General features: G+C 52.9%; 1 protein-coding gene across 1 annotated transcript in view; it reads right to left on the bottom strand.

Moving 5' to 3' along the window:
• Positions 1-11,075, bottom strand: part of evlb (Enah/Vasp-like b) — a gene marked incomplete at both ends in the record, with an annotated part of 27,591 nt that extends 16,516 nt beyond the window's left edge. Inside the window, one exon of the mRNA XM_084439908.1 lies at positions 10,987-11,075. Coding sequence (XP_084296034.1) covers positions 10,987-11,075 — 89 coding nt within the window. The remainder of the gene's footprint in view (positions 1-10,986) is intronic.
• Positions 11,076-12,000: the final 925 nt, after the last annotated feature.

Below are 12,000 nucleotides of genomic sequence, written 5' to 3'. Positions count from 1 at the left end.
TGCTCTCAATCCATTCTCTCTGTGTCTCTCCCTCCCGCCTCCCCTCCTCGAACCTCCATCCCTGCCATCCTCCTTCCCTCTCTCCCTCCTTCCCTCTCTCCCTCCTTCTCTCTCTCCCTCCGCAGTCCCATGACCGTCCCGTAGCTCTGGTGTGGTGGACCGATCTGTTAAAGCCCCCCCCCCCCCGCCACCCCCCCTGTCCATTGTAGCCATGGGGACAGTCGACACTGTGGCTCTATTGACTCCCAGTAAAACCCCTCTACAGTAGAAGGTTCCGGAAGCGTCTGGCTCCGTCCGTCTGTCTGTTCCCTCTGCCTGAATGAGGGCAGTCACGCCAGCAGCCCGTCACATTCAATCGCCGGCGTCACACTTTTGTTGGTCCCTCTCCATTTCCTGTTCCAGAACGGCCTCTGACTAAATATACCTCGCTCACACAGCGCCGCTGATCGAAAGCGAGCGGCCAAACGGCTGACTGTCGACACGGAGAGACACGCCGCGCTTCCTACTCGCACCTGCATGGTGTACACACACACACACACGCGTGCGCACACACACACGCGCGCACACACTCACAGAAACATCAGAACATATTCTCTGCTCAAACCGGCCCTTCAAAGTCGACGAAAGATCACATCAATCATGGCCGCCGCAACTACACCTGCGCCGCTTACTTGAGCGAATGAATTCGCTCCAGGCCTAATGAGCTGTAGGATGGACACACCTCTACGCCGTCTGACGCGCGCACACACACAAGCACCCAGACACACACTTCCTGAGGCACGCTGACACACACTTCCTGAAGCACCCAGACACACACACACACACTTCCTGAAGCACACAGACACACACTTCCTGAAGCAGGCTGACAGGTCCTGAGAGGTGAAACAGAAGCGCGGACGGTACGACGCTCTCCCATTCCAACCACGTTCGCTTCATCTGTCTTTTTGTGTTATTGAATGACTGAACCAGCGAACAGTATCAGGGGTTATCACACTACAGGAGACAATTTCCCCAAAACAAGACGGAAAAAGGCCAAAGAAATATCTAACTCTTAATCAGTCTTCCTCTACAGGATGAGATGAGGTGATCAATCATGAACCCTGAGTGTGTGTGTGTGTGTGAGAGAGAGAGAGAGAGAGAGAGAGAGAGAGATGAGAGAGAGAGAGAGAAGCGGAGAAGTGTGTGTGTGTGTGAGAGAGAGAGAGAGAGAGAGAGAGAGAGAAGCGGAGAAGTGTGTGTGTGTGAGAGAGAGAGAGAGAGAGAGAGAGAGAAGCGGAGAAGTGTGTGTGTGAGAGAGAGAGAGAGAGAGAGAGAGAGAGAGAGAGAGAGGGAGAAGAGTCTGTGTGTGTGTGTGTGTGTGTGTGTGTGTGTGTGTGTGTGTGTGTCAGTTTTGAGTTGTATCTGTTTTGTCACAGTGCACCTCCAGGTCAAGTCTAGTCTCCGTCCGTCACAGCATCATACTGTACATACTGTACACACACACACACACACACACACACACACACACACACACACACACACACAGGCCTTTGGCTCTCTCCAGATCGGAGTGACTTGTCAGTGGGATCTGTGGGGAACTCCAGCATAATCAGGTCACTAACAGCTGTAGGGGACCATAGCTGCTACTACACTCAACATTTCTACAAAAACATCGTCAAAGAGCTACAATTCTTCCAATGTGTGTGTGTGTGTGTGTATGTGTGCGTGCGCGTGCGTGTGGGTTTGTGTATTTCCCTGGTCGTCAAGTGTCATTGTGTATGATGCTCACAATTACCAGTGAGTGTTGGGGTTAGTAGTGTATTTACAGTGATAACGGAGAGATCGATACCCTGGTTCAATGCCCTGACATCATTGTTGTTCAGCCCTATGACTCACAATGACTCTCCTCTACAGCAGGGGTCAGTGGTTCGGCGTCCGGGCTTTCATCTCTGTCCTGCATTACGTTATTAAAAGAGTGGCTGACCTACTGCTCTCTCTTTCCCTCTCTCTTTCCCTCTCTCTCCCTCTCTCTCCCTCTCTCACCCTGCCACAGGAAAGCATCATAACGCTCCACGCTAATCCATCAAATCAGTTTTATCTTCCAGCGACCAGCGGAGCCGGCCGACTACGTATTGTGTTTGTTGAGCCTCAGCCAGATCAGATTTACGACCATCTTGCTGATGAAATCTCTCCCTGAAGTCTGACAGACTGGGTCTCGTCTTTTGTGCAAATTTGCCATATATACTATATGGTTGCTACTAAACACGAACACACACTCACCTATGCCAACACACACACAAACACACACACACGCACGCACACACTCACACATGACACACACACGCGCACGCACGCACACACACACATACACATGCAGTATGACACACACATACACACCTAATGACTGCCACGACTGTCTTATCTCCCTAGCCTCCCACCAGCTGACCCCTGGGACCTGTAGTCCTCTGTTCATCTGTAGTTCTCTGTTCTCTCCCCGTCCACAGTGAGGAATACCCTCATTAAAACCACAGCACATGACACGCAGTAGGGGTGTGTGTGTGTGTGTGTGTGTGTGTGTGTCATATGTGAGTGTCTGCGTGTCCTCCAGGGACCGCTGATGTCAACACCCTGTCTCTCATCTGACTCCTGCCTGGGAGAACATTACACACATCAGAAGACGCCCATGAAAGACGATGACACACACACACGCCCACACACACTTAATTGCGCGCACACACACACACACACACACACAAACAAAAACACATACTGTACACACACGCTCACTCAATTGCGCACACACAAACAAACACATGCACATACACGCACCTGCACACACACACACGCCCACACACATACTTAATTTTGCACACACACACAAACAAACACACACGCACCTGCACACACACACACACGCACCCCCACACACACATTTGCAAACCTAACACCCTCCCCTCCCCCAAGAGGCTGCTCCATCTCATCTGCGTCCCCCCCCCAGCCTATTAGCCTCCATCCAATCATGACGGGCGGCGCAGCAGATGGGCGGGGCCGGAGCGCCGGTGGCGGGACGGGAGCCTCGGTGAGCGACAGCCCGCCACCACTGACCTTGACGAGGACGCCTGGCTGTTTGTGACGCACGCGGCGGCGGTGGCCCGGAGGAGCGCTCCTCGGTAACCGGCGCGGTTGCTGGTTCCAGACCCCCTCTGGCTTTTTTACCCGGGGGGGAGGCTTCCACATCTGTGCGTCCTTTGATTCCCGCGCCAGGGACGCTGCGGAGAGAGGGACTCACAGAACGTGTCTTTGTCTCCTGCAGCCAGCTGCTCGGAGACAACGGCCAAGAACCCGAGCCTCTCGCCGACGGGGCGGTCGGCGACGCGGACGGTTTTTTCGTCTCTCTTGGAAAAATTGTCTGAGCTGCTCCCAAACCAGGGCCTGATGCTGGAGGAGTCTGCTTACAAACGCCTGCCAAAGAGCAGGATAATGAAGCTGTGTGTGTGTGTGTGTGTGTGTGTGTGTGTGTGTGTGTGTGTGTGTGTGTGTGCGTGTGTGTGTGTACGCTATGCATGTGTGTGCACATACATGCACATAATGAAGTATAATGAAGCTGTGTGTGTGTGTGTGTCCGTGTGTACCCTACGCATGTGTGTGCACATGTGAGTGTGTGTGTGTGTGTGTGTGTATTGCATCAAACATCAAAGCAGTAGAGAACAGAACAGCTGACGGCTTAAACATGTATAACTCCTGCACACATTAGTGATGAGACTGAGCCTCAGTTTTAACAGACAATGTCTTAGCGGACGCAATCGGATCACGAGGACCAATTACCACAAAGTCGAGCTGCATCAGTCCCACTTCCTGTCTGTACCAAGGCAGTGGGATGTAGACGCCTTTAAACCCCGGTTAAGAATCTTCCCCTCTAATGGTCAATTTCCAAAGTGCGTTGATCCTAGATCTGGGCAGCCAGATGTGTGTGTGTGTGTGTGTGTGTGTTTATGCTGGACAGTCCTGCCTTTGAAATCTCTGGCCTGTTCGCTGTGGGTTAGAGAGGATATGTGTGTGTGTGTGCTTTTGTGTGTGTGCACCAATGAAAATATCTCTGTGAAATTATACCTAGTGAAACATGGCTCCGCACAGCCAAAATTTGGAGTCAGGCTGTTTTTGGAAGCCGCTTATATAAGCAGCTCGCCTGCTTGCGTATTTGTGGTTTGGTGGTGGAGAGAGGGAGGGAGAGGAATAGATTTTGTACTTCGACAAAAGACATTTTCAAACATCTTGACAGCTAAAACGTAGTCTGGTATGAACGAGGTGGAATAGGATATCCTAAAATGACTTGGGATGAAATGTGTTTATTTACTCATGGAAAGTCTGATGGTTCTCATTCATTGCACTGGGTCTGGTGATTGTAGATTAGATGTGTGTGTTTGTGCCTGACTGTGTTCATGTCTAGCATGTCTAGCACAGTGAAGATAGCGTGTTTGTATCAGTGTGTGATTGTGTGATCTAAATGGAGGCCCTTGTGAAGTAAGTGTGTGTGTGTGTGTGTGTGTGTGTGTCTGTGTCTGTTGTACAGTGTGCATCTTTGATGTGACTTGGAGCCTTGGGACATGTGGCCGACTCCACTGCATCTAGACTATGCAGACTTCAGAGACTACAGAGTAACAGCACTTTACATTTATTTTTAACTAAAATAACCCTCTGACATCATGAATGTATATTGTTTCTGTCTGTTATTGCTTTTGTCTGTTGTTGTGTCAGATTTGTTGTGTGTATACTATGGAGCCGACTGTTACATTTCACTATGTTGTATTATGGATGTGACAAATAAACTCTGAATCTGAAGAATGCATTGATCTACAGTGTGCTTTGAGGGCAGGGGCGGACTGGCCGTTCTCCCGGTGGCCTGGCCCAATCAGCTGAAATCAAACTGAAAGTGTTCCATCTCACTGTGTCGGCTCCTGGCCTGACTGGGGCTACATTTCCTGGCCTGAATTATTTCCCCAGTCCGCCCCTGTTTGAGGGTATGTGCACACACACACATGCACGCACACACAGACAGAAACACACACATGCACATACAGACACACACACACAGACACACACACGGGGCGGCTGTAGCTCAGTTGGTAGAGCAGGTCGTTCAATGATCGAAGGGTCAGTGGTTCGAATCCCAGCTCCGACTGTCCACATGTTGAAGTGTCCTTGAGCAGGTTAGCACCTTGCATGGCAGCTACCGCCATTGGCGTGTGAATGGGTGAATGAGAGGCCATTGTAAAGCGCTTTGTGCCGCTAAGGTGGAAAAGCGCTAGCCTATATAAGTGCAGTCCATTTACACACACACACACACACACACACACACACACAGTCCCTGCCATAGACTAATCACTTGCCATGACAACCGGAGTGTAATATGCACTCGGCCTAGAAAACATCGCTGAGGAGGAAACGTGAATGAACGGCGCGGTGTACTGTATAAATAAAGTGCTGCGGACGCCGCGAGCCCTCAGACGGTCTGCGCTGTAATCACAACAGCGTCCGCAACAGCGCGCGGGACGCGGGGAAGGGGCGCTCCCCACTGAGCAAAGACACGTCTAAAAAACGTCTTTTAGACGTCTTTTTTTGTCTTTTTCGGACGTCCAAAGACATCCAATTAGGAGCCAGAATGAATGTTTATTTTAGACGTTCAGATTTTGAACCTGTTCTGCACGTCCACAGACGTCTTAGAGGGGTCCAAGCCAGGCGTTTGAATATTGAGGGGTACAGCAGACGTACAAACGGGGTTCTGGACCGACGGACGTTATTAAGACATGATCTGAACGTCTCCCTGACGTCGCGTGTTTGCTGGGTCGGCAGACTGCGACCACGCGTTTTGGTCCGCTCTGGATGTTTGTTAAGCTCCGGGGCTGCTCTCTTTCTGTCTGACATGTCCCTCCAGCGCTCTGAGTCTCACCGAGTCCGTATAGGTCGCCGGGGACCGTATAAATCGTCCTGGAGTCATAAAACACCCGAGTTTATAGTTTAATTCCAGCTAAAAGCCCGTATGGAGGGAGGGGAGACAAATGTGCTCTTTTACGGCTTACCGCAGATGATAATATAAAGCGTTTAAGAGTTTCCTCGGCTATGCGACACGCGGGGCGTTAGAGAAGAAAGAGGATGGCTGAGTTTCTGGGGGAATCGGACTGGAGATGATCCAGGATTTAAACGCGAATGGGGGTAGGGGGGGGGCGCTAAAATGCAGCACCCTCAACGACGTTCGACCGAGAATTTCCGGACGGGGAGAATTTGGCCGGACGTTTTATGTGGCGTTCGGCAGTTAAGTTTCCGTTGTTCAGAATTCGAAACTGCTCCATGGCCATGGCAACCCCCGGGGGCTGGAGACAGATAAAGACGCAGTACGGACGGCCGTTGTTTGGGTGAGGGTGTCATTTGGTGTCATTTGTGAGGACTGTTGGCCTCGGTCCAGCCAGTTGGCCCAGCTCATCCTATCCTACCTGGTGTTCAGTCAGCAGCTGTACTCCTCATTGTACTCCTCAACCAGGTTCACAGGGAGAATAGCACAACAGACTCGTCAAAATGGACGTCCTTGAGGTAAACAGTCGGATTGTGTCTCGACTTACCTCTGGGGTTTACGTTGGGACGGGAGAGGGGAGCGTGGAAAATGACTAAGAGATACAGGCTAGCAGGCGGGATTTAGGCCTCAGACCGTCCTCTTGTCCTTTCAGAGACCGGCAGATCCCCTGACATTATGGACAGCACTGTGGGAGCCATGTAAATACACACAACACAGCCCTATCCGGACATTGAAGGGGCGATAATAGACAGTCTGTTCAGCACTAAGGTGAGACACATAAGCCTCTTTTAAGTGCAGACAGAGGGAAGCAGACATTCCTGTCTCTGCTGTCTCTCTAGGAACCCACATCTCCTCCTAATGACTGAAAGCTTGTTCTCTGGAATGTCTCCGACAGCGTGTGGAGCCTGAGGCGACGTCTACCTCAACCTGGAATAACAGTTAAAGTTTAATATGCATTAGATTAAAGTGGTCTTGGAGTGTGTGTGTGTGTGTGGGGGTGGGGGTTAATCAGTCCGCCAATCAGGCTCAGCAAGAGTAACATCAATCAAACGCTAGAGCAGAGGGATTCTGGCACCATGCTGAGAGAGAGAGAGAGAGAGAGAGAGGAAGAGAGAGAGAGAGGGAGAAAGAAAGAGAATGGGAGGGAGAGAGGGAGAGAGAGAGAGGGAGAAAGAAAGAATGGGAGAGAGAGAGAGAGGGAGAAAGAAAGAAAGAGAAAGTGAGAGAGAAAGAGAGAGAGATGGGATGGGTGGGTTTGTGGGGAAGCTCCGCCCCCGAGGGAGCTCCCTCAGCGATCACGCCGTCTAGCCGACGCTCGAGCGGTAACCATGGCGAGGAACGCACACAAACAAAAACACACACAAACAAAAACACACACACGCACTACAGCAGACGTGTTTACATGTGATCCATTTTACCCGAGGAGGCCATTAGCCGAAGTGCTCTTTCTGCCAGCCAAGCGCAACGACGGCTGGATGTGAAAACTGCCGAGCTCCTCAGCGCTTTCCGCCTGGCTGACAGGCCTCCACCCCCTCCGCTAACCCTAGCGCTAGTAGGCTAATTATTCATTACTAGAAAGCCATGTTTTTGGATCGTCCCGTTATCCGACAGTGAGTCTTTGCCTTGTAGAGAAAGAATGAAAATTCTAAACCCAGCACGCCTTCGCTAACACTCTGAAGTGCTAATGGGCGCGGCGGTCGTGGTGGGAGAGACGTCTGGGGCCTTACGACGAGCTGGAGGACCAATGAGGAGAGACCTGAGGACCACTGGCTCAGTGTTACATGGGACTCGCTGTTCAGGTACACTTCATATCGTACAGTAGGACCTTTCAGTGAGCAGATTAACAAGACGTCTGATGGTTTTGTGAAAAGAGCATTGCTCCTCCACCCTCTCCTCTCTCCTCATTGTCAGAGCGCCTGTGGCCCATAGAGATATCCACACACACACACACACACACTGCAAAAGGTTAGGTTCGTTCTCTCCACTTGGAGCGGAATTGGAGGAGACGGGGCGAACTGTGTAATGTGCTCCTGTGGCTCGGCTGAGGCGTCGTCGTCATGGTTACCTGGCATCGTTCTGGGATGCGCAGCCTCCCGTCGCCATGGAGCCCGGGCAGGCGCAGAAAATCCCAGAATCATTCACAAAGGCTTTCTCTAAAGGCGCGTTCCGCCCCTAACCCCTCAGCCCTCACCCTCGCTGCGATCCGCCATCTTCCCATCTCTCTCTCTCTCTCTCTCCGTCTCTCCAGTCCTCTTCCCTTCCTCCATCCTGTCTAGCCCTGACCATCCCCCTCTCATCTCATCTCCATCTCCTGCTCATTCTATCCCTTTTCCCTCTCTCCTTCCTCCTGCCTCTGTGATTCATATCCCTCTCTCTCTCTCTTCCTCTCTCTCTCTCCATCTCTCCCTCTCTCTCTCTCTCCTTGCTCATTCCCTTCAGTCTCTCCCTTTTCCCTCTCTCCGTCATTCTGCCTCTGTGGTTCATCTCCCTCTCTCTTCCTTTCTCTCTCCCTCTCTCTCTCTCTCCTTGCTCATACCCTTCAGTCTCTCCCGTTTCCCTCTCCTTCCTCCTGCCTCTGTGATTCATATCCCTCTCTCTCTCTCTTCCTCTCTCACTCCATCTCTCCCTTTCTCGCAGAATCAGAATCAGAATTCGTTCATTGTCATGCAGGGGAGGGGTTCAGCCTCGTTGAAGAGGCCGATGGCCACGGGGAAGAGGCTGCATCTGCGCGGACGTGGTCCTGATGGCCTCGCTCTGTCTCCCTCTCTTTCTCTCCCTCCCTCCCTCTCTCTTTCTCTCCCTCCCTCTCTCTCTCTCCCTTTCTGTCTCTCTCCCTATCTCCACCTCTCTCCCTCTCTATCTGTACTAACCTCGGTATAGACCCTCCATTTCCTGCTCCGAAGAGTCATGATGCTCAGACATACCCTGCTCTTCATCAGCCAATCTCTGTCTACTGTGACACACACACGCGCACACACATGGGACACACACGCATACACACACATTGACAAAGAGTCAGTGAATGAGCTGTGTCTTCAAGTTGACAAGGAGAGGAGGAGGTACAGTGGAGTCAGTTTGTTTCCGTTCATTCACTCTCAATTTCTGAGACCCAGTGTATGTGCGTGTGTGTGTGTGTGTGTGTGTGTACGCCACATGAATACTGAGTTCAGTTAGTGTTAGTGATGGTCTATTATTGCTTCGGGGGTTGAAATAAAGCATAGGCCCACTTTAAACCTCTACCAAGCCTGGGGATTTAACAGTGCTTTTCTCAGCAGGTAAACGTGTGACTGAGAGGTACGGGTTAGAGCAGAGCTGGCCGAACGTGTGGAACTCTCTACCTTCCTCTTTCTCTCTCTCCCTCCCCCTCTTTCTGTACTCACCCTTTTCTAACGAGGAACTGTGTACTAACCCTAACCTACAAAACTAAACTGGTGTGTTTTTTTTTTTTTTAAGTAGTGACTGGCCACTCATCGGTTCTCTCGTTCCCCACCCCCTTGCCGCCTGGCCCCCGCCACCCCCTTGCCGCCCTGCCACGAACCCCCCCCCCCCCGAGTCCCCAGATAGTGACCCCCTCTGGCCTGTGGTCCTGGCTGGGCCCAAAGCTGCTCACCGCAGGACAACTCACTGAGTCTATCAACGCTGCTCTGATCACAGCACTGACCGCAGGGATCTGACCCACCAGCTCACAATGACTCCTCAAACCATGGATCAGAAGGTGGGTGGATGGATGGATGGATGGATGGATGGATGGATGGATGGATAGATGGATGGATGGATGGATGGATAGATGGATGGATGGATGGATAGATGGATGGATGGATGGATGGATGGATGGATGGATGGATGGATGGATGGATGGATGGATGGATGGATGGATGGATAGATGGATGGATGGATAGATGGATGGATGGATGGATGGATGGGGGGATGAATCCAACAGTAATACACAGAGAAGCGATCCTAACCCTGCTTGTAAAAGCGCATACGCTCTGCAACCATGACAACCGTGTCGGGGGAAACCCTGGCGCCCTGGGAGGAGGAGTGGAGCGGAGGGCGGGCGAGGGAGAGAAGAGAGAGAGAGAGAGAGAGGGAGAGATAGAGAGAGAGAGAGAGAGAGGGAGGGAGAGAGAGAGGGAGAGAGAGAGAGAGAGAGACAGAGAGAGAGAGAGAGGAGGAGAACTAAAGAGCCTCGGCACCGGCCGTACAAACGGAGCGCAGCACCCGCCGCCCCCCCCTCGCCCCCGCCCCCCTCCTCGGCCGCCGACAAACAAGAGACAACGCCGCCACTGTCACCGCCGGCGGGCGGACTTGGCAGGCCGTCAAAAGCCCTCGCGCCGCCAGCGACCCCGACGACGCTAACGACCACCGACGGCGGAAACAGCGGCCGCGTTAGCGTTCTGCCGCAGCCCCCCAAGGCGAGGACGCCGGCTCACAGCCGCCCACGCCGGGGGACGCCGGCTACGGCCCTGATATCCCTCCTCCCCCCGACGACAAGACAACCCACCTGGGGTCACTCGCTATCTGACCAAACGAGAAAGGACACGAGGACGGAGGTTCCCCGGTAGCTCACCGGGTAAAGCGCGCCCCATATGAAGGCTAGACCTTCGCGCGGCGGACCCGGGTTCGATTCCCGGCTTGGGTCCTGTGCCGCATGTCCTCCCCTCTCTCTCTCTCTCCCACGATTCCTGTCTCTCTAAAAAAAAAAACTGTCTTGTCCCATTAAAGCTGAAAAGCCCTAAAAAATATCTAAAAAAAAAAAAAAAAGGACACTAGGATCTCTGCACACTGTGTACTCATGCTGTGAAGAGCACTATGTCAATAAAAGTTTAATATATTCAGGACAGTATGGAGAGGCTAGAGACTCGAGCGGACGAGAGCTCGTCCTGGGACGGGGTCGGGGTTTCCGTACCGAGCCCTCCCGGTCGCCGCGGGTAACCTACCTGACTTTGAACTCGGTGATCTGCTGGCCGGCCTCGGCGCAGAAGGCGGCGGGGAAGTAGAACCGGTGAGCGTGCAGGTTGACGTCCATGCTGCCGGGGACGGGCGCCGGGTCGCCGGACGATCCGGAAGAACGACGGAAAGAAAGAAAGAAAGACAGAAAGAAAGAAAAACCTCTTCTCCTTCTATTCGCCCGCCTTTCTTTTTCCTTCCTCTTCCCGGGGCTGTCCGCCGCTCGCTAGCGTGAGAGGTGAAAGGTCAAAGATGGCATCCCGAGTCGGTCACCTCCCCTCTCTGGGCTGTGTGTGGCAGGTTGTCGGTGGAGGGAGGAGGGGGGGGGTCTCATAGGGGCCAGAGGAGCGCTATAGCCAGGCGTACCCCCTCCATCCACTCCTCTTCCTCTCCTCTGTCCTCCTCTCCCTCAGCGCAGAAACGCTGGATCACCTCTGCTGGCCGACGGGCTCCAGACAGACACACTAACCTATTTCCCCACTAGCCGCCCGGCGACTCACAAAGACAGCCTCCGAGGGCAGGTGCTCCACGGAGAAGAAAAGAAGAAAAAAAAAGGCGCCAATTAAAAAATGCTTTTCTTTGTCGCCGACGCGTCCATCCTTACCCAGGTAGAGACAAAAACAGAGAGAGAGAGAGAGAGAGAGAGAGAGAATGGAGGGGAAGGGAAAACTGGCGGAAATGTGAAAGCGATGTACGGCGCCGCTGGAGAGAGGAATGAATGAGGGATGAGATGAGAGTCCTTTGGGTTTTTTTTTTTACACTGAAGCGAAAGAGAGAGAGAGAGTGCTGTGAGGCGTTGCCCTCACACTGCCTCTCCTCTGTGCGTCTCATTGGATTACCACCCCCCCCCCCATCCCCCATCCCCCTCTCCCCTCCCCCCCCCCCCCCCCCCTCCCAGCTGGGACATGAGCGATGGCCCGCCAGCCCTGGAGGCGGCTGGTCCCCCCCCCCACCCCACCCCCACCCCCACCAGCCACGGGATTGGCTGAGGCAGGGATGAGTAA

This window comes from Borostomias antarcticus (assembly GCF_949987555.1).
Source record: "Borostomias antarcticus genome assembly, chromosome: 6".
Taxonomy (NCBI): domain Eukaryota; kingdom Metazoa; phylum Chordata; class Actinopteri; order Stomiiformes; family Stomiidae; genus Borostomias; species Borostomias antarcticus.
This window is presented reverse-complemented; position numbering and strand designations above follow the sequence as displayed.